Source organism: Lissotriton vulgaris, chromosome 5 (genome assembly GCF_964263255.1).
Source record: "Lissotriton vulgaris chromosome 5, aLisVul1.2, whole genome shotgun sequence".
NCBI classification, from domain to species: domain Eukaryota; kingdom Metazoa; phylum Chordata; class Amphibia; order Caudata; family Salamandridae; genus Lissotriton; species Lissotriton vulgaris.
Window position 1 is genome coordinate 860,784,686 of NC_141693.1, and position 24,094 is coordinate 860,808,779.

General features: G+C 44.4%; 1 protein-coding gene across 1 annotated transcript in view; it reads right to left on the bottom strand.

Annotated features, from left to right (window-relative positions):
- The window catches only part of BMS1 (BMS1 ribosome biogenesis factor), a 334,476-nt gene that overhangs the window by 283,811 nt on the left and 26,571 nt on the right, over positions 1-24,094 (bottom strand). The window contains exons 2-3 of the mRNA XM_086922425.1: positions 9,322-9,522; positions 7,946-8,136 (exon numbers count right to left, since the gene is read on the bottom strand). Coding sequence (XP_086778551.1) covers positions 7,946-8,136; positions 9,322-9,497 — 367 coding nt within the window. The 5' untranslated portion in view covers positions 9,498-9,522. The remainder of the gene's footprint in view (positions 1-7,945; positions 8,137-9,321; positions 9,523-24,094) is intronic.

Genomic DNA, 24,094 nt, shown 5'->3' on the forward strand with positions numbered 1-24,094 from the left:
GAACAAACTGTCTAAAACAGTGAAAGAAAACCCCAAGTCTCATCTCCTCCGAGGATTTCTCCTCGTTTTTCGCAAACAAAATCGAAACCTTAGGTACCGAACTCAAAGCTGCCTCACTACCCCCACCGAACATTGACCCTCAGCCTCCTCCATCACTGCTACGGACACAGACCTCACCCAAGAATCTAGCACACTGGTCCGAATTCTCACCCTACGATGAAGACTCTGTCGCAAATATCCTTTCCTTCTTAAACCCGAATAACCATTTCAACGACCCGCTCCCCTCGAACTGTCTTGCGACTGTTGCCAAATCCATTATTCCTTGCTGGACTGCGATAATCAACGCCTCTCTCCTGCAGGGATCAATCCCGACCTCACTGAAAGCAGGCCAAGCCCTCTCCATTCTGAAAAAGCCATCGCTGGACCCAGCCTCCCCAGATAACTTTAGACGAATCTCCAACATTCCCCTCTTGGCGAAAGTGCTGGAAAAGTGTGTTCATATACAGTTATGTCACCATATCAACAACTTCCATCTACTCGATGACTGCCAATCCGGCTTCCGACCGGGACATAGCACTGAAACTACCATGCTCCACATTGTCGATGATGCTCTTCAAGCCCTTGACCAAAGCAAAATTTGTCTCCTAATTCTCCTTGATCTATCCTCGGTCTTCGATACTGTCAACCACGAGATGCTACTCGAACGCCTCAAACTTAGGATGGGTTTAGATGGCACAGTACTAGATTGGTTTAGTTCCTACCTCCAAAACCGATCTAAGAGATTCCTAATCAATGGCAAACTTTCCACCCCCTCCGTGGTCACGGTGGGTGTCCCTCAAGGATCAATGTTGTCCCCCACCCTTTTTAATCTCTATTTAGAACCCCTTGCCGAAGTCCTTCGCACTGCAAATATCTCCTTCCATATGTACGCTGAGGACACTCAGATCTACATAAAAATCTCATCTCTTGCGGAGATCCTCACCCTGAAAGAGGCCCTGAAGCTGACCGTCCGATGGCTCGCCTCAAACCAACTCAAACTCAATGCGAATAAAACTGAGTTCCTTCTAATCTCCCCGCCCAAGAGCAACTCTGAGATACAGACTTGGATCAAAGCTATCACAGCCTTAAACTGTCCCCCGACCATTGTGGACTCTGCCAAATCACTGGGAATCACCTTGGATTACAACCTAAACATGCGAAACCACATCAACTCAATGGCCAAACCTGCCAGATTCAACCTGAGCTACCTATGGAAACTGAAACACTTTCTAGCCTCTCCCGACCTAAAACTTGCAGTTCAATCATTAGTTATCTCTCGGCTGGAAAATGGTTGCTCCACCCTCTCCGGTTTACCCAAGGTCTCTCTGGCACCCTTAAAAGCCTGCCTCAACGCAGCCGCTAGACTACTTACTGGCTCTAGAAAATTCGATCACATCACTCTTCACCTGAAAGCGTTGAACTGGCTCCCCCTCGAGGCTAGGATTCACCTCAAGCTGGCATGCATCACGCACAAGGCCTTACACTCCAACTCCCCGGCGTATCTAGCACAGAAGCTTGCGATATCCGGAGGAAGCAGAAACTCACGATCTGCAAATACCTTCCTACTCCGGCCTGCACGTTTTAAGAAAAAAAAAAACTACAATCGGGCTTTCACTGGGACTGCTCCAAGAATATGGAACTCCTTCTCTCCTGACATCAGAAGTATCCACTCTCTGGCACGCTTCAAAAAAGAGGCTAAATCCTTACTCATAGGTAAATTCCTTGGCTAAACCCGCTCCACAGCAACCGAGAGACTTAGTACCTATGTGATATCCTGTCTATTGTATGATCCTTGACTCTGTAAATTACCTTGTTGTATAGTTTTTCTTTTCAGTCTCTTCATGTAAAGCACCCCTGCAATATTCTCCCTATTGTATGACCCACTATTCTGCAAAATGACAGCTTTCACCCCCTCCCTCCTTTGCACATTCCCCTTTGACACCCTGCCTACCATATGACCCTTGATTCTGTATAGCCCTCTGATGTACTGCTCTCATGTGATAACCGTCCTTTCTGTATTACTCTATGAACCTGTAAAGCGCTCCAACACCCTCACGGGTCAAGTTCGCGATCTATAAAACATTAAAATAAAATAAAAAATAAATAAAATAAATATGCGAATTAAGCTTGTATTAATGCCCAGACGCCTACTATGGGTTAAATAATTTGCTTACAACTGAAACGCACATTGAACTTACTGAAAGGGGTCTTTTTTGTTCGCATTTGGGGACTTCACATCCCATCATGCATCAAAAGTAAATGCTTTTTAGCGCACGCCCACTGGAAATTAATGCCTGCCTCTTTGTGTGTTCTCTGTAGAACAACAAAGGCTGTGGATCCTACGTCTACCCAGCCCGGATCTCAACAATGTGATCAACAGAACAAGGATGGCTGGATAGGAAAAGTCATTATCATTAGTGACAGTGACATAGTCAAAATGTACTACGTAACCAAGGCCTTCTGTACCAAAAACAAATTTATTTAGTTTTTCTGGTTTTTAGATTCATCAAAACATATGGACAAACTAAAGACTGTCACGACAGTGAATACATGAATACAGTATTTACATTTATACACAACTACCAATATACATTATTTACAAAGTGAGAGACACACAATTTGAATGAATACAGTTGTAAAAGACACACCAAAAGAAAAATAACATTAATCAATATCCAAACATAAATTGTATTTATATACAGTGAAAAAGTTCCTACAAACAAAAATAACCAGTCCTTAGGGGTATGAAACCAAGGGACAGGCGGGGACAGATGGAGTAGTACGCCTGCCTGCCTGACACCACTGTGGTTGCGATTTGTATTGGGTTACACCACTAGGGTTCCAGGTGGTATTGTACTTTTACTTCCTAGGTGCACCCTTTTTGAATGACCACAGGGTAGGTATGTCGACGCGTTTCGAACCAGGTTGTTGGTAGTTCTCTTCAGGACGGGGACTGGGAACAATGCGTCTGTAATGATATACAGAGTGGGTGTCAGGATAGATTGTGATAAGTAACAAAAACTTATTGGGAGAGACTCCACAACTATGAGAAACTTTTACCTGCACGTGGCAAAGAATGTGCCTTGGTGTCGGTAATTCGCCGGTGTGGGGATAAATTCTGTAAAGACATACAAGATTGATGCTTAGCACCCTGGGACATGGTTGAGCGTTTGAGGCTGTACTTGTACACATCACCTAGATGGACCAGAGTTCATACCTGCAATTTGCCGGTTAGGATTCTTTCAGGTGTAGTTGTCCGCCACGCGGTACACACACGGGAAGGGAACTGCTCACATAATGACAGTGTTTCTATTCACAGGCTGAAAACAACACAGATAGACCCGTGCGCGGGGTTAGACGGGTATTGAATTTTGAAATGCATCGTATATATTAAGAAGCCGAGTCGCATTTCCTACCTGGGCAAGTAGCTTGTGTAGCGTGTGGCTATAGATATCACTTCAGGACCGATGTATAATAGGCCGGTACCTGCATTGCAAGAAGGCAAGAGTTGATTAAGTCAAGCCGGCCCGTGGGGCGGGGAAAAGTAATAATCTAGCGCTGCGCGCATTTGAGCATGGAACATGCACGCCGCTTACTTGCTCGGGAGGATTCAATCACTCTAAGTCTCGCAGACTGGAACACGCACGGTCTGACAGCGTGTCTCAGCACTGGCTGGGGTTTCTTGAAAACTCCCGAGCCGGTTGGCTTGTGGGAGTGGCTGAGGGGTGTCGTCAGTAAAGGATCATGGTCCATGTAGTTCAGGCCTTGATTAGAAAAATATTCACGCGTGTTTATCGGGCATTGTGTCCGTGGGGTGTGAATCGTGCAACGTGTGATCATACCGGGACAACGGTATTAACGAGCACCTAAACTGCGTATTAAACACTATTTCCCAAAAGTACATAGTGATAAAAGGATATTCAGAGCCTGTCACCAGTTAGACCGGGCACCAAGGAAATGTAGCATCAATCATAGTTAGTACCTCATGTACAAAGTATTATGCAGAAGCATACACAGAAAATAAACAACCGGGTTAAAAACAGCAGCAGCACAACCAAGCTCAGCCGAAGAACTACAAAGTGGATTACAGACTGGAAATTTCGGACCTTTCGTTCACGCCAATGTTAGAAGTATCGAACTTCAGAATGAGATACGCCTCTTTCTGGGCTAGGCGCAGATCAGGGTCTCCACTACCACCCCTGATAGCTGCCAGGACTGTCCATCTGATATCTTGACTGGAATGGTTTTTTTGCAGAAAGTGTGAGACCAGCGGGGCTGTCATGGTTTTGTTATTGATTCTCGAGCGGTGCTGGATAATGCGCTGGCGGACCTCCTGGGTGGTTTTACCGATGTATAGCATCTTACATGGGCATTGGATGGCGTACACAGTATACTTGGTTTTACAGTTAGTATGTTCATTGTGGCGCCAGAATTTCTTCCCATCTGTGAATAATGACCCTTCCATGGTGAGTTCGCAGACGGAACAGGTCCCACATTTGCGGTGCCCCATGACAGGATTTGCTCCAAAGATGGTGTTCTGTTGATCCCTTTTGGGCTGCGGTCTGGTTGATGTTATCATTTGCCCAATGCTCCTGTTCTTTTTCAGCGCAAATAGAGGGGCGCCTATATCCGGAAGGATTTCCTTTACCAAGTGCCAACTGCGTCTGATGATTTTTTGCAGCTGGTTTGTGTGGGGGCCAAATGTGGAAACGCATACCGGATGGTATTTGCGCTGAAAAAGAACAGGAGCATTGGGCAAATGATAACATCAACCAGACCGCAGCCCAAAAGGGATCAACAGAACACCATCTTTGGAGCAAATCCTGTCATGGGGCACCGCAAATGTGGGACCTGTTCCGTCTGCGAACTCATCATGGAAGGGTCATTATTCACAGATGGGAAGAAATTCTGGCGCCACAATGAACATACTAACTGTAAAACCAAGTATACTGTGTACGCCATCCAATGCCCATGTAAGATGCTATACATCGGTAAAACCACCCAGGAGGTCCGCCAGCGCATTATCCAGCACCGCTCGAGAATCAATAACAAAACCATGACAGCCCCGCTGGTCTCACACTTTCTGCAAAAAAACCATTCCAGTCAAGATATCAGATGGACAGTCCTGGCAGCTATCAGGGGTGGTAGTGGAGACCCTGATCTGCGCCTAGCCCAGAAAGAGGCGTATCTCATTCTGAAGTTCGATACTTCTAACATTGGCGTGAACGAAAGGTCCGAAATTTCCAGTCTGTAATCCACTTTGTAGTTCTTCGGCTGAGCTTGGTTGTGCTGCTGCTGTTTTTAACCCGGTTGTTTATTTTCTGTGTATGCTTCTGCATAATACTTTGTACATGAGGTACTAACTATGATTGATGCTACATTTCCTTGGTGCCCGGTCTAACTGGTGACAGGCTCTGAATATCCTTTTATCACTATGTACTTTTGGGAAATAGTGTTTAATACGCAGTTTAGGTGCTCGTTAATACCGTTGTCCCGGTATGATCACACGTTGCACGATTCACACCCCACGGACACAATGCCCGATAAACACGCGTGAATATTTTTCTAATCAAGGCCTGAACTACATGGACCATGATCCTTTACTGACGACACCCCTCAGCCACTCCCACAAGCCAACCGGCTCGGGAGTTTTCAAGAAACCCCAGCCAGTGCTGAGACACGCTGTCAGACCGTGCGTGTTCCAGTCTGCGAGACTTAGAGTGATTGAATCCTCCCGAGCAAGTAAGCGGCGTGCATGTTCCATGCTCAAATGCGCGCAGCGCTAGATTATTACTTTTCCCCGCCCCATGGGCCGGCTTGACTTAATCAACTCTTGCCTTCTTGCAATGCAGGTACCGGCCTATTATACATCGGTCCTGAAGTGATATCTATAGCCACACGCTACACAAGCTACTTGCCCAGGTAGGAAATGCGACTCGGCTTCTTAATATATACGATGCATTTCAAAATTCAATACCCGTCTAACCCCGCGCACGGGTCTATCTGTGTTGTTTTCAGCCTGTGAATAGAAACACTGTCATTATGTGAGCAGTTCCCTTCCCGTGTGTGTACCGCGTGGCGGACAACTACACCTGAAAGAATCCTAACCGGCAAATTGCAGGTATGAACTCTGGTCCATCTAGGTGATGTGTACAAGTACAGCCTCAAACGCTCAACCATGTCCCAGGGTGCTAAGCATCAATCTTGTATGTCTTTACAGAATTTATCCCCACACCGGCGAATTACCGACACCAAGGCACATTCTTTGCCACGTGCAGGTAAAAGTTTCTCATAGTTGTGGAGTCTCTCCCAATAAGTTTTTGTTACTTATCACAATCTATCCTGACACCCACTCTGTATATCATTACAGACGCATTGTTCCCAGTCCCCGTCCTGAAGAGAACCACCAACAACCTGGTTCGAAACGCGTCGACATACCTACCCTGTGGTCATTCAAAAAGGGTGCACCTAGGAAGTAAAAGTACAATACCACCTGGAACCCTAGTGGTGTAACCCAATACAAATCGCAACCACAGTGGTGTCAGGCAGGCAGGCGTACTACTCCATCTGTCCCCGCCTGTCCCTTGGTTTCATACCCCTAAGGACTGGTTATTTTTGTTTGTAGGAACTTTTTCACTGTATATAAATACAATTTATGTTTGGATATTGATTAATGTTATTTTTCTTTTGGTGTGTCTTTTACAACTGTATTCATTCAAATTGTGTGTCTCTCACTTTGTAAATAATGTATATTGGTAGTTGTGTATAAATGTAAATACTGTATTCATGTATTCACTGTCGTGACAGTCTTTAGTTTGTCCATATGTTTTGATGAATCTAAAAACCAGAAAAACTAAATAAATTTGTTTTTGGTACAGAAGGCCTTGGTTACGTAGTACATTTTGACTACGTCACTGTCACTAATGATAATGACTTTTCCTATCCAGCCATCCTTGTTCTGTTGATCTCTTTGTGTGTTCTCAGCAGCCCAGGAAGAAGCGGCGTGAGGCCGTGAAACGCGTTGGCACTTGTTACTCATTTGGAGCATACAGAAAGCTTCATTTTAATTGCCGGATGGCTGAGCACTGTCGAGTGCTTTCTCATTGCTTTGGGAACTTTTTGGGTATAGGTAGATAGTATTATATATATATATATATATATATATATATATATATATATATATATATAATACTAACTATTAAAGGAGAAAGAAGTGGTTGCCTGAAATAAGTAGGGGTTTCCATTGGAATAAAATGAAGCTAGCACTGAATTTAACAATGGTAGTGAAGACAAACTTTGCTAATGTTTTAAGTGGAAGTTAGGTCCCTCGACTTGTACCATCAGACCTTCTGACAATGTAAGGGTTTACAAAGAGCACTTAGGTACGATGGAGAAAAATTCAAGAACGCATATGAACAAGACCAACAAGAGCCACTGAAACAATCCAGCACGTTATGTGCCCCAGTGTGTACAAGTATGCAAATGGAAGCATGGTGGGACGTTTGAAGGACACTAGATACATATGGGAAGCGAACAGTCAGATTTAAAAAGAAAAATGCTAAAATCTGGATGTAGACTGGAGATGAATATCAGAAGCATCCACCCTGAACGGTCTGGTTCCCAAACATTGCAGGATAGCCATCTCAAGAGATTTTCTTTTAACAAATATGCTTAAAATAGTTCATTCCAAATACAGAGAATAAGGAACTGGCAGGCAACTAGGACATCCATCAAGAAGCATAAAACAAGAACAAATAAATATCCAGATGCAGGAGGGTTAGATAAAGTGTACATCTATAATGTGGTTTTATGTTTTTGTAAAGATCTTTTACGTGTAGAACTTGTTCAAGCCAAATACATCTTAACTACTACAAAACTTTTGCATCACTTCATGATGTGTACTCACCAGACACAATTGTTACTGGTCCCCTGATCTCCGTCAGCTTTTGCTTGGTGAAATTACGCACAAGACATTGTATCAGGGTACTCTTTCCTACTTTTGGTGGTCCTACAACAACTACCACAACCGGTGGTGGCTCTAAAGGGGTACGATCGACCACAGGGATATGATGTTTTTTAGTCTTCAGATCCTGGGTCCTAGAGGTACAGAAAAAAAGGAGAAAAGAGACTGTTATTCTGGAGCTAAAAATAATCGTTCTCAGTTAAAGTTGTTTCAATTAAACAGAAAGCCAAACAGCTGCATGAGCGAGTCAACTCATTCCAAGAGACATAGGGGTTGACAGCTAATAGAAAACATGAGCTATCTGAACTAGCTGCACATCAAAAAGTCAGCCATGAATAGTCTTTATCTGGAAGTGTGAACAGCTTGTAATAATACACAGAATTCCTTTTTCTCCCAGCTTGACCAAGTTATTGAACACAATCCAGGACACTTTTCTAGCCAGGGAGGCGTGTTAACTTTATGCCTCAGTCCAAAGGTTATGTTCATGTTTGACACCTTGTCCCGGGATCCTTTGGTAGGGGGCCATGAGACTGTTATAGAACTTCTGAAGAGTCTCCTATTCTGTCCAAACTGGACCAATGGTTAGTTAGAATGCCCTGCACCGGCCCTGTCACATTGGATGAGGCACACCAAAGCGGGTAAACAAAAAGGAGCACAATAATAAAGGAATGGGTGATAGCTAAGTTAGTCATAGTCAGGGACCAGTGACTGCAGGCACATATTGTTAGAATATCTGCCCTCTTCTCAGGGATACACAATATTTAGTGAGACGTAGGACAATGCACTCGTTTAAACATTTTAAACCATCAGAATCCCTTTTAAATCTTTTTGTTTCACAATAACTTTTACGGTCTCTTCAAATAAATTTTTTCCAGCACAAACTCTCTGGAACGTCTCCTAGACAACAGTGACATCTTAATTTCATTTGCCTTTCTAGATTTTACCAAGATATTGTTTTGTATGAAGGGAAAATCTTATAGGGAGATTTGACTGAGTTCTTCTTGCTTTTGGGGCTTTAAAACTAACTATAACTGATTAGGCAATAGTAAAATCTGTTAATGACCACTCTTCCTAACAGCAAAAACATGGTGCCAGTCTCATAATAAAATAGTTGTTACAAGTATTTTACAACTCTCCAATGGTTAATTAGGGTTCTGCTAAACCAACTCCAAGAAAAACAAATTACCTAAGCTCAAGCCATAATCAGAAACACCCTACATCAGCTCTAGTTGAATACTATACATCAGCTCTTGCTTTAAACAACTGATACCAGCGAAACCTCTCTTTAAAGTTCCACTGAGTCAGTTCTGCCCCAGTACCTGTGGAAAGTCCTTGCCATGCGCACAGCGGAATGTACAGCAAAGGCACGAGGGTTCCTCTTCCGTGCATCTTCTTCGTCCCCCAGTCCAAGGTCTGCATGATGCCTTTTCTTCTTCTTCTCAGCCTTCGGTCCACTATGCTTCTTACGATGCTTCCTTTGATCTTTTTCCTCCATGTTTGCGGATTTGTAACAGTTTGTTCTATAAAACATTAAGAAAAGTAGCATACATTTGTACCTAGAACATTTACATAACACAACAAATCTAAGCAGATATTTAGGTCGAGCCTAGCAGCAGCACGCATTCCCCACTTGCTCTGCGAGACTGCTGTAGTAGATTATGGGAGAGAAGCCGCGCCCACTCTCCGCCCATATTTTTCATTGGCTTGTGTCATTGTCTTTCGTAAATGCTGCCTTCGGATTCGTTAATAGGCTTGTTAGTCTCTCCTTATTACGGCCTTGTCTTAATTTGTAACCTCCCACATATACTGTCCCCTTTACTTGGTTGTTACAATGGGCCTGTTATTTAGTCTGTAAGCACTATTTACTTTATTGAATTTGTCTTACTGCAGGGCGGACATGCGCCAATACCACCACTACCACCAATACCACCACTACCACCACCAATACCCCCACCACCAATACCAAGGTCACTACCAATGCCAGCACCAATATCCCCACCACCAATACCAATGTCAGCACCAATACCAATGCCACCACCAATATCAATACCCAACCACTGATACCACCATGAACAATACCACCACCAATACCACCATGAACAATACCACCACCAATACCCCCAACACCACCACCACCAGTACCACCACCCCCACTAATACCATCACCACCAAAACCAATGCCACCACCAATACCCCCACCACCAATCCAATTCCACCAATACCTATGCTACCACCAATACCACCACCGCCACTAATACCACCAATTCCCACCATCACCACCAATACCACCACCAATAGCACCACCTCAGCACCTCTCGCTCACTAGAAATAGCAGGGGCACTGTACAAGAGCGGAATTGGAGCCGAGACAATCCCTCCCTCCCTCCCTCCCTCCATGCCAGCCATTAAGCACAGCCTGCCCAGCACCAGGAGGTGAAGCCAGGGCCCTACTACAGCTGGAGTGTTTTTTATTAGGGCAAAGATAGCAATGGCATTACGCAATGCCACACTGCACACTCAAATCATGAAGAGGGCAGGAAATAGCCCCAGCTCTTCCTCCTTAACTGCAGCAGTGTAATCACAGAGCTAAAGGTGTTAGAGACTTGTTAGTGTTTATAGCTCGGATCATATGTAACTCTCACTTCACTCTTTGTGTCTGTGTAATTTATAACACATGTCTTCTTTACTGCACTATTTATCACTAGTTTGAAGATGTCGCAGGCCGGTCTCTTACTTTGATATTTACAATCTAACAAGCGGTCGAGAATGCCCTTTATTGCAATGCAATAGGTCTCGCATTTGCGAGAGTTTAAGCTATTAGTATTGTAAATGACAATGGCTTTTATTTAGGTTTTAAAACCCAAAACATAAAAAAGCATTGCCATTTACAATGCCAATAGCTCAAAATTGCATTGCAAATACTTGTTATTTAATCTCTTCTCTCAACTCACCGGAGTACTAAAAACAGGTTACCAAACAGTAGCTAATCTTAGTTTTAAAGCATAAATGTGAATGCACTTGTCAAATTAGTAGCAATGGGCAGCAGTAGTCGGAACTTGAACAACTTCCTCCATACTCCCAATTACCATATGTAGCTCCCTGTGTTTCAGCCCCCGTAGCTCCGATACATCATGTCCAGATGTCCAGCAGGCTATTCTCTCTCCCTTCCAGCTTTCAAAATTACTTTAAACTTGCAGTGCCACTGCTGCAAATATCCCTAGTTTCTTCATTACCCACTCCTATCCCTATGGATGCTGTTACACTGACAACCATAAGTGCTCTCCAGCAGGTACAATCAAAATGTATACATATTTTGCATGTCTTACTATTGCTTACCAACCATTGCAAGTACTATCTATATATGTGTCATGGTCTTGTAAGTTATTTCTATTGTATAGAAAAATAATTGATAAATAAACACTCTTAATTAAAAAAAAGGTCCATTGATATTTTACATCTCCATGTAGATAATGCCTTTACGATATAATGAACAAAAAAAGTGAAACTCAACTTCTCACAGCCAGAGGACAATTCATTCTCCAAATGACCGTACTCTCTCACACCCAGTGAATAATGCAATATTAAATTATCTATGTAAATTAGAGCCGAAAAATAAAATCTGCACAGTCCAAACAATTAGTTCTTAAACTTAGCAACCTTCTTCAAAGACTTCATCTGACAGGCTTACATACATATGCAAATGGTATTTTACCTTTTACCAAACACATATGAAAATACTTCCTACAGCTGTAATAACAAGCACTGGCGTTGCCAATAGGTCTCGCAGTAGGAAAGTTGGAGCTATTACAATTGCAAATAACAATGCCTTTTATTTTTGTTTTCATTTTAAAAACATAAAGGGCTTTGTCATTTACAAAACCAATAGCTCCAACTTTCCTACTGCGAACAGGTCTTGCCTTCAAGTTAAAGCCATTTGCTTTGCTAATGGTATTGTATTATAGCAATGTATTACTGAGTGTATGTATGTGATATGTTGTTATTTTATGTTGTCAGAATTGTATGTGTTACCTATGTGTTTTGATTTGCAGTGGCCTTTGGGACCTTATACGTGTTTAGCAATGCACTTTCCAGCATAAGTAACTAAATAAATACATACAAAAGATACGCAGGATCTGACCTTGTGTAATGTAATAGGTGCTTATGCAAAACACTCCAATGCGTTTAGCCACATTTGCTGTTGAGGACACTGCATAAATAAGAAACATGGCAAAAGAAAGATGCTGCAATAGAGGAACACATCCAAAGGGCAGCTTAGCATAAAGCCCCACTACTTCCAGACCACAAAATTAACAACAGACTGCGAAAGGGCGTAGACAGTGATAGACATATCGGGGAAAAAAATAGTCAAGGCTGGATGCTTGTTTAATGGGCATTGATAAGTGAAATCCTGCAGCCACAGGTGTTTTTATTTTACTGCCCTTTTAGCCATTGTAAGATTACCTAAACACGGGATGCAGAAACATCCTATCTTTAAAAGTTGAACTGTTGCATACAGCCATGCATTATAGATGTACAATCGAGAGTGCTGCTTGTTGCAACCTACACTTGGCTCTGGAGTCACTACAATTTAGATTACTATAAATTCAGAGGCTCAACATAAAGGCAGTTACTTATAAAGTGGCAGTCAACGATCTCCCTTAAACCGGTTCAACAATCTTAATAACACTGAAGAGCCGATGATGGTAGGGCTTAGTTCTTATGTAGGTTTTAAAATAACTTGGTCTCTGTGGCTACAAAATACCAAACGAGATCAACCAAGAGGGTGAGAGGGTCGAAATCAAATGGGGCATAGGGCTTTAGAAAACATACAACCCACAGTGTTTACGAAAGATCACATTTTGCAGTGAGGCCCCTCATTTTGTGTAACTCACTGCACTTCCACATTATTACAGCATTACAACAAAGCCATTAAGTGAGCTAGTAATAATTTGGTGCACAAACCTGTACAAAAAGTACACTTTCAATTTATCAGAAGGCACCCTGCTCATCTACTTAACTCTGGAAAATGTAACAATTAAGGGACCTCAACCCAAGATGATCCTGAATGAAATTGATAGCCCAAGCGATTGGCAACTGTTTTAGTTGCCCCTGTGCCAGACGTACACCCTTCGGTTATAAGCAGAACAGCGGCCTGCGTGCTGGGCTCGCTCTGGAACACAGGAGGAATTGTGACTGAATGAGCAGCCTCTGACAATCTGCCTCAGTGTAAAAGGGGCTAAACTTGAAAACAAATGCAATTCAATGTTTCACTCATTGTGCTTAATTTCAGCTTTTGTAAAATAAAAGCCAGCATGAACCAGTCATCACATCGGCCGTGGACGATATACGCTACTAAAGAGGCAGTGCCGCTCAAGGGAGGCACTGGTGGTAACAGCCCGCTGGGGCATCTCTCCCCCGCCTCACTCGCCTGTTAAAGGCATGGGCTGAAGACGGAGCTCTGTGTGTTTAAGAGATCAAGTGAGTGCCGGTAGAGGGAGGCTGAAAGAGAGAGAGAGGGAGAGAAAAGAGCAGGAGAGAGAGAGGGAAGAGCTAAAATGAAAGCGAGAAAAGCGAGAATGAAAGAGAAGAAAAGCGAGAATGAAAGAGAAGAGCGAGAATGAAAGAGAAGAGCGAGAATGAAAGAGAAGAGCAAGAATAAAAAAGAGCGAGAATAAAAGTGAGAAGAGTGAGAATGAAAGAGAGGAGAGCAAGAGAGAGAACAGCAAGAGAGAGAACAGCAAGCGAGAGAGAGACAAAACGGCAAGACTGGAAGAGAGACTGAAAGAAGCGAGAAAGAGAGGAGGGAGCAAGACTTAAGGAGACGGATATTAAACAGAACCACGAGAGAGAGAGAGCAGGAAAGAGACACGAGAGCGAAGCGGACTGCGCTTGTGCAACTAAGTCATTAAATAAATAAACAAGCACTGTCGAAGCGGACCACGCTTGTGCAACTAAGTAAATAAATAAACAAGGTGGCCCAAGCGGACCGCCCTCGTGCGAGCTGGCTCAATATCCTGTGACTCAAATGTGTGCTTACACGAGATGAATGCGTCCTTCTGTAAACCGATGAAATATCTTCCACCTGCAACAATACTCAAGCAGACCGCCAGTACATGTACACACATGGGGCATGCAAAAGAAGGCGAAAACAACAAGCATTGAATAAAAAAAATTAATAAAAACAAGCGTTGGCAAAGCAGGCAAGTCTTCCGTGCTGAAAGTGAAACCAGCACTCGGCATTGCTGTGGTGGGGGAGGGGGGGCAGGCAAGCAGGGAACAAGTTAAACGAGGTCTGGCAGGGAACAGATGGCCTGGGCGTGAAGCAGGGGGCGGGGCAGCGCTGGGGAAGCCTGTGGGAGGGTGATTGATGACTTTGATGTGGGGAGGGTGGAGAGCCTTTTGCGAGCCTGCAGGAGAAATGCTGCCGATGCGCGTGCATGTTTAATCACGTGGTTCACGTGAACTGCATGAAAACCGCGGGGCTGAAAGCCCGTGGTTTGAAGAAGATTTTCGCCACTTGAATTCTCGCTCCGCTCGATGTGCTTGCGCACATCGATAGGTCGCGAGACCTAAAAAAAATACCACGATTGCGAAAACCCATAGAAGGAAGGAAGGAAGGATAAGTGCCTTTTAGGAAACACTCTGAAGTAAACTGTTTATCATAAGATCTCAAGCAAATTAGTCACAGATTCGGTCCAACTATATCGATTGGGAAGGAGTGGACACTACTAGGTGGTTCCATAAATCCAAAATATTTTAAGAGCCAGAAGATGCCTTTTCCCTTTATCTGTGCAACAACACGAATGATCAGACTACTAAAACTCACTTAAATACAACTCACAAGAAAAATATGGTTTATTTATTGGTAGGTTTGAGAGTGGCCTACAAGGCACTGCTACCTGCTTTTCTCTACAAAAAATGTTGTGTGTCATCCTTACATGTTTTTTCTACAAGTTGAAATAAGGACAAATTCGTAAATATACTTTCCCAATCATAGTTAATCTCTAATTGTGAAAAGATTTTTCTATATTTATTTACTTAGCTTCTTGCATAGATGGACTACAAAACGTACGGTGACTACCACCACAAAATAAGGTGCTGCCACCAGATTAACTCTAGCTACTATGGCGAGACTGGTGTAGAATGAAGAAGACCTAATGCTGATCTATACAACTGAGCTAAAAATCAAGTAAAGTGTCTCACCACTGTAGCGTCCCCAGATTGTAGTCCCAAATAATAGTAAAGAGCTTCATTTTGCAAAATAAGCATAGCATAATGAAATCATGATGCACCACCTTAAATTTTACTGAATCTTACAAAGGCTTTATTATTTGCCTGATTGAAACTAACAAGGCACTCAAGTGAGAATACTAGCGACAGCTAATCCAGTACATTTTGTAAGAAGCATAAGTAGGTTACCTTTATGATGGTAAGAGTCCTACAGTTGACTCTCCATGCAAAAGAAGGGAGCAATTATCAAATTATGCTTGGATCTCTTCACCATAAGTATGTTTTGCTATTTCTAGAATACAAACCTAACCAGGGAGCAACAGAGCGTGCCAAACAATTGGGGTAGTTAGGAGGCTATTTGGCTGATGAATTTCCTCAGGAATAGGACTGGCAGTGGAAGCTGGCGATGAAAGACGGTTCCCCTCTGGAAAATTAGTTTTCAAATGTATGTTGAAATACAGATGGGATGATGCGTGTCAGCTGAGAGATGTAGTTCCAAATTCTATATTCACAATCGGAGAAGGTTTGCATCCCATTTTTTCAGCTTTTCATGACTTTCTGCTCTAGGTCCATGTGTTGCAGTAGTTCTAGGAGATGTTCATTTTTCTGACATTTATGAGGGGGCAATAATCAACGCTTAGTCACAATGATGTAGCTAGTGGGGTTATGCTAATTGATCAAGTAGCAAGTGCAGAATTTGGCAAGGGAGCAATAACGCTTCATTCATATTACCCGACTCTGAGAAATACAATGGACCAGGCCGGACCAATAGGCTCCTATTGACAGCAACTCCACTGCACAAGCCAAATATAAGGCTGGAATGTCGCTGGGCTTGAAAATAAATCAGACATGGCGGGTCAATGTAGAACAAGCATGGGAAAGAAAGAGGTGTTTATAGTTTTTTTAACCTTTAGTAAGAAACTATCAGATGGGGGATGCTCTTCAATGGAGAAATGATGATACTCCAGAATATGAATAAGGACACTGCTAAAAATAGGTTGGCGATTGTGAGGTAGGCCTTTATCCTGTTATGTATTGTAGGTAATACATTATGGTCTGCTTTCTTGGACATGGAAATCAAGAAAGAAAAGGCTGAGTCAGTGCTGAATCAGAGTGATTTTGCATTTACAGTAAATCCTGGTGCTACGACTGTGTCTTGGTTGGCCTTGGATTTCGGCTTGAGTGACAATATTTGAAGCACTCAGATCTCTTTTTTTATTGAGACCTTCACTGTAAACTAATGTTCATTATGAACTAGCTGTTTTGTCTCTCAATTAGACAGGTACTTAACTCCAAAGTCGTCAGCATACATCAGTTATCCAAGATCAAATTAATTTAATCCAGGTGGCTAGCCCTATGCCAGCATCAAATCATGTTTAGCTGCCAACTCAAGTCAAAGAGTTAGAGGCAGAGATAATACCGTTTCAATCTGTTCTCGTTTTAAAACCTCAGTGTTTGACCACTCCCTGGGCCTTTTTTATTAGCACAGAGGAATAAGTGTGGAGTATAATTCTCAGACACAGCAGCCTGTATCAATTCCCAATCATTTTAGCTTAACCGAAAGAATACTTTTTGGTCGACTGAATCAAAGAGTTGTTGTGAGAGGCTGGACTGGTATATGATGTACACTTCTGTAAGTGGACAGCCTGCTCCAGACCAGACAGCCTTAATGGTGATTTAGGAGGTCTTAGACAACTATCAAAAGCTCTCTAAGTGGTAGCTGCAGAGAGCACCCTTCAGGCTTAGACCAGGAGTGTAAAGCAGCTTGTTTTACCAGAATGAAATCTTTTAGGTATAGATTAAATGAATTAAGAACCACACAAGGTCTTAATAAAAATATGTATTTATTATATAATACTCACTAGCACGTTTTAATATCTCCTACCCGATGATATGCACAATGCACATACTACTTTCCACAGAAATCAAGTAAATAGCACATAATACACAGTGAACCCCGGGGGGGGGGGGGGGGGGGGGGGAAATCAAACCATATATTAAAAAAGAGGTACAAGAACCATGACTCATGTAAAGATAATGTCTAGAGGAGATAGAAGTGCCGGGCCCCCAAGGAACTACCCAAGGTGAGTGACTAGGAACCCCACGGAGTAGTGTGGGAACACGACCGTGTTCTCCCTACAAATCAACGTATAAGTCGCAGTTGCAATTTTAAAGAAAGAAAGGACCCTTCCCAGTGGACCCTGAAGAGACCCAGTGGAAGACAGAAGGTTGGCGAGCCACCCCACCCATGGATAACCTAGTACCCACGTTACCTACACCAGGGAACCCAGGTGCATAGGTGTGAAGTAGTGTAAGAAACTGCTGTCAAACCCAATAGAGGACTTCAGAATAGTGCCGCTGCTGGGGAAGGAGAAAGTGTTCGCTGGAATCCGAAGTTGGATACTAGTAGAGAGGCACCTGCAAGCAGAGGGAACAGAATCTATGTCACTCAGGAGTGACCCGTAGACCTGGAAGACTAATTCCCACCGATGTCGGGTGTTGCAGGAGAGTCGACGGTAACCTTGACTCTGTAGCTGTGAGGACCCTGCAACGCTGAGAATGACCAGGAGGTGTGCACGAGCTGTCCCATGTCGGATGTCGAGAGTTGAGGGGTCGGTGTCCATCGGAAGCATCAACAAGCTGTGGCAACTGCAAACAACGTGAATGTCAAAGAAGCTGCAATGTCTGGACCAGCAAGGTCCAGGGAACTCACCACAAGCTGGGGAGTCAGGGCAGACCTCGAGCAATCGGGGGATCTCAAAAGAAACAAAGGTGACCCTCAAATGGACCCACAGGCCGGATGCAGTGGAGTCGCGAGAGTACCTCAAGCAGCTCAACAAAAGATGCAGGCCACAACGCAAACAATGTGGTGTGTACGAAGATTCTGGTCACTGGAGATACTCTAGGTTGGTGTTACTTGGAGCCCGAAGATCTTGGTGGAAGGAAGCCAACAAGCCTTTGCAACGGCAAGTCGACGCAGTGCACAGGTGTCGGGTTCCTGCAGCTCCTATGAGGGACACTGGCCTCAAACTTGGTGAGAGGGCAGGGCAGGCATCGAGAGACGTGAAGAACCACCACCTGTGTTGCTGAGCCTTTCGGAGTCCGTGCGAGCTCAGGATCAGCAGACCGGTCAGCTTTGTTGCGGCACCTGCAGAAGCAGGGAAGTGACTCATTCACTCCAAGGAAGATTCCTTCAGGTGTCTTTGATGCTCACAGGCCTTGGAAGGTTCCTGTATGTTGCACAGGCACAGATGATGCCGCAGACTGAAAGTGGGGGCGAAATCAAGCCCAAACGATATCCAGAGTGCCCAGACGGTTGAAGTGGTGTCTGAATTGAATATTGTCCCATTACGAATCTCGGGACCCACCCGCAGGTAAGCCCTTAAGTACCTTGGGGAAAGGTTGGGACGATTCAAGGTTCCCTCCCAGGGGAAGGAGTGGACAGAGGGGAGAATACCACTAGTATGGCTGCTGCTGCTAAACGCTCTGATAGAAGGTCAAATCGCCATATTTTAAAATTGCCTATTTGCACTACACCATCGCAGAATTTTTAACTTTGCCTATTTGCACATTGCTTTTGCTGTTGCCACTTGTGGCGTTAAACAGGGACCCCCTGAGTGAAATCAATTCCGGGATCAGGGCAAAGCGGTTGATAGCAAACTAGAATATCCAGGCAAAAACAATGTAGATATCTGGCACAAATTCAGCATAGCAATATAAACACAAGAAAAAGAGAATGATATAACCAATTATTATGATAACATATGAAATTTAATAACGATGATAAAAATTGATATAATTATATTCAATCATATAGAAGAAATACATAAAAAAGCAATAAAAGAGAGAGTACAATGTTCAATTTATAGTAGTCTCTAATATTCAGGGGAAAGTTAAAAACTTTGATGAATCCCAGAGCTGATTGTCGGAGCTGATGTCTGTCTGTCATCGCGTTTCGACACAAACAGTGTGTCTTCATCAGGACAATGTCAGCATATTTCTTTGAAGGGTCGAAATAACAGAGTTACTTGGTCTTTCAAATTCATTCAATTTGATGTTATCAGTAATCACTTCTCATGTGCTTTTCCGAGATTCACTGGTTCAAGATGTATGATAGGCGGTATTTTCGTTACCTTGCTGTCTTTAATTTTTCGCAAGGGCGATTATCCTATATGTGATTATGTGAAACTTCATCGTCGTTGGGTACTCATCTATTAGGGAAACATTCTTATGGATTAAAAACGTGTTAATTGCCGATTGGGTCCAACATTCAAAGCACCGATAGCGCGACGCGAATCAAGCAGTCTCAGTCGTGAGTATGCTACTCTGAAAACGTGCGCGATAATTATTTCCCTGCTTGTTCACGCTACGATGTTCTATTCCAGGGGTCTCCAAACCGGTCCTTGAGGGCCTGATCCATACCAGATTTTTGGGATATCCCCATTGAGATACATGTAGTAATTTAAAAAATCTGGCATGGATCCGGCCCTCCAGGACAGGTTTGGAGACCCCTGTTCTATTCGATAGCAGAGACCGGAGAACTGTATCGCGGTCGACAGCGTCCAATTAGAGTTTAAAGGCACTGTGTCAGAGGTGGGACCTGGCGTGGTCAATGGCGGCAAGTACGATGGTTGCGAGAGAAAAGGTCCACCATGGCGGAGTCCTGATTGAGTGGAGAGCAAACAGGAAGTAGGCAGACCAATCACTGTGCATCTCCTGTGAGCGGGAGGGCGGAGCCAGGAGCCCGCGCTTTCCACTACTTAACCCAATGTGTTAGCGGACGCGCAGCATACCACTGGTAAGGCTGCTGCTGCTGAACGCTCTGATAGAAGGTCAAATCGCCATTTTTTAAGATTGCCTATTTGCACTATACACTCGCCGAATTTTTAACTTTGCCTATTTGCACATTGCTTTTGCTGTTGCCACACCTGTAGCACGTATTTTAAAAGTCAGTATCTGTTTTTAAAAGAAAAAGGAAGGCAGCAAATTAGGCTGCTTCCTCCTATCGTGTCTTTTTGGCTGCCGATTCCCGAACTCTGGTCCACCACGGCTGAGTGCCGATTGAGTGGAGAGCAAACAGGAAGTAGGCAGACCAATCACTGTGCATCTCCTGTGAGCGGGAGGGCGGAGCCAGGAGCCCGCGCTTCCCACTACTTAACCCAATGTGTTAGCGGACGCGCAGCCTACCACTGGTAAGGCTGCTGCTGCTGAACGCTCTGACAGAAGTTCAAATCGCCATTTTTTAAGATTGCCTATTTGCACTATACCCTCGCCGAATTTTGAACTTTGCCTATTTGCACATTGTTTTTGCTGTTGCCACACCTGTAGCACGTATTTTTAAAGTCAGTATCTGTTTTTAAAAGAAAAAGGAAGGCAGCGAATTAGGCTGCTTCCTCCTACCGTGTCTTTTTGGCTGCTGATTCCCAAGCTCTGGTCCACCAGGGCTGAGTGCCGATTGAGTGGAGAGCAAACAGGAAGTAGGCAGACCAATCACTGTGCATCTCCTGTGAGCAAGAGGGTGGAGCCAGGAGCCTGCGCTTCCCGCTACTTAACCCAATGTGCCAACGGACGCACAGCGGGCGCGCCTAGGGCAAACCAGTCTGTGCCTGTCCACGACCGGCCGGGGCCAGGTGCCACAACCCCTTCTGGTGGTACTCCAGCCTCATATACCACCATTGGGTATTCACGTAATGAGCTGCTGGTCTATGCACCCAAGTCATGTAACAACTTTGCACAGTGTGTTTTGGCCTGCCCCGGACTCTCATACGGCCCATTTTCCTGCCGCGCTTGCAAATGGTCAAGCTTGGGACAATATCAGTCAGGCAGTTGGAATAACCGTGATCACCCGAAACTTTTTTGTCTATATTTCAACGCTAGATCGCTCTCTAAGCACGTCATCGACATATGGGACCTCTTGAATGAAAAGAAACCAGATTTGGATTTTATAACCGAAACTTGGCTGAATGATACAAACTCTCCAGATCTGGCCAATGCATTACCCAGTAATTATAAAATCATTAAACAAGACAGAGTCTGAAGCAGGGGATGGGGAGTTGCTATCATATTTAAAGACTATCTGACTTGTCTTCCGGTGCAAGCAACCTCTTACAATGAACATCAAATTCTCCCTTTCCAATTACTCCATGAAGGTTTCATTATCCTAGCAGGAAAAGTAATTTATAACCCCACAGGCCACCAAGTCAACCTCAGCACTAAATTACTTACTCAACTTCTTCCAACCTGCCTAAAATATAACAAGCATTTGCAATGCAATAGGTCTCGCATTAGGAAAGTTTGAGTTATTGGTATTGTTAATGACAAATTTTGTATTTATGCGTTGGTTTTGAAAATAGCTAAATTAATAGCTTTGTCATTTACAATTCCAACAGTTTTAACTTTCGCAAATGTGACACCTATAGCATTTGTAATGCAATATGTGTTGTATTTACGTGACTTAGATGTATTGATATTACAAATAACAATGAATGGCTTTTCATTTTTCTTAATAATTAATACTTAAATAAAAGTTCTTGTAATTTATAATGGCAATAGCTTACATTTTTGTAAATAGCTTTTGTGAAGATTATGTTCAGTGTATTTTATTCTGATGAAAATCCAAGAACAGAAGTGAAATATTAACATATTTTTGTGACATTTGTAATAAAGCTTGAAACATTGAGAGAACATATTTGAACCAGTTGTTGTTGAATGGTTGCACAGAATGATGCTGTGGTGGCGATGAGTGATGATGTGGTGGCGACGAGTGATGCTGTGGCGTTCAGTGATGCAGTGGGAGCGCATAGTGATGATGTTGTGCCCCTGAGTGATGCTGTGGTGGTGCTGAGTGATGCTGTGGTGATGTGATAGATAGAGTGAGTGCGATAGATAGAGGCAGGGTGATAGATAGAGGGCGATCAATAGAGGGAGGGCGATCAATAGAGGGAGGGCGATAGATAGATAGAGGGAGGTAGGGCATTAGAGGGAGTGCGATAGATACAGTGAGGGCGATAGATAGATAGATAGAGTGAGGGCGATAGATAGATAGAGTGAGGGCGATAGATAGATAGAGTGAGGGCGATAGATAGATAGAGTGAGGGCGATAGATAGATAGAGTGAGGGCGATAGATAGATAGAGTGAGGGCGATAGATAGATAGAGTGAGGGCGATAGATAGATAGAGTGAGGGCGATAGAGTGAGTGAGGGCGATAGAGTGAGTGAGGGCGATAGAGTGAGTGAGGGCGATAGATAGATAGAGTGAGGGCGATAGAGTGAGTGAGGGCGATAGAGTGAGTGAGTGAGGGCGATAGAGTGAGTGAGTGAGGGCGATAGAGTGAGTGAGTGAGGGCGATAGAGTGAGTGAGTGAGGGCGATAGAGTGAGTGAGTGAGGGCGATAGAGTGAGTGAGTGAGGGCGATAGAGTGAGTGAGTGAGGGCGATAGAGTGAGTGAGTGAGGGCGATAGAGTGAGTGAGTGAGGGCGATAGAGTGAGTGAGTGAGGGCGATAGAGTGAGTGAGTGAGGGCGATAGAGTGAGTGAGTGAGGGCGATAGAGTGAGTGAGTGAGGGCGATAGAGTGAGTGAGTGAGGGCGATAGAGTGAGTGAGTGAGGGCGATAGAGTGAGTGAGTGAGTGAGGGCGATAGAGTGAGTGAGTGAGTGAGGGCGATAGAGTGAGTGAGTGAGTGAGGGCGATAGAGTGAGTGAGAGGGCGATAGAGTGAGTGAGGGCGATAGAGTGAGTGAGGGCGATAGAGTGAGTGAGGGCGATAGAGTGAGTGAGGGCGATAGAGTGAGTGAGGGCGATAGAGTGAGTGAGGGCGATAGAGTGAGTGAGGGCGATAGAGTGAGTGAGGGCGATAGAGTGAGTGAGGGCGATAGAGTGAGTGAGGGCGATAGAGTGAGTGAGGGCGATAGAGTGAGTGAGGGCGATAGAGTGAGTGAGGGCGATAGAGTGAGTGAGGGCGATAGAGTGAGTGAGGGCGATAGAGTGAGTGAGGGCGATAGAGTGAGTGAGGGCGATAGAGTGAGTGAGGGCGATAGAGTGAGTGAGGGCGATAGAGTGAGTGAGTGAGGGCAATAGAGTGAGTGAGTGAGGGCGATAGAGTGAGTGAGTGAGGGCGATAGAGTGAGTGAGTGAGGGCGATAGAGTGAGTGAGTGAGGGCGATAGAGTGAGTGAGTGAGGGCGATAGAGTGAGTGAGTGAGTGAGTGAGGGCGATAGAGTGAGTGAGTGAGTGAGTGAGTGAGGGCGATAGAGTGAGTGAGTGAGGGCGATAGAGTGAGTGAGTGAGGGCGATAGAGTGAGTGAGTGAGGGCGATAGAGTGAGTGAGTGAGGGCGATAGAGTGAGTGAGTGAGGGCGATAGAGTGAGTGAGTGAGGGCGATAGAGTGAGTGAGTGAGGGCGATAGAGTGAGTGAGTGAGGGCTATAGAGTGAGTGAGTGAGGGCGATAGAGTGAGTGAGGGCGATAGAGTGAGGGCAGTAGAGTGAGGGTGTGAGGGCGGTAGAGTGGTAGAGTGAGGGCGGTAGAGTGGTAGAGTGAGGGCGGTAGAGCGGTAGAGTGAGGGCGGTAGAGTGAGGGCGGTAGAGTGGTAGTGTGGTAGAGTGATGCGGTAGAGTGAGGGCGGTAGAGCGAGCACGGTAGAGTGAGGGAGTTCGAGTGGTAGAGTGAGGGCAGTAGGGCGGTAGAGTGAGGGCGGTAGAGTGGTAGAGTGAGGGCGATAGAGTGACGGCGGTAGAGTGGTAGAGCGAGGGTGGTAGAGTGAGGGCGGTAGAGTGGTAGAGCGGTAGAGTGGGGCGGTAGAGTGAGGGCGGTAGAGTGAGGGCGGTAGAGTGCTAGAGAGAGGGTGGTAGAATGGTAGAGTGAG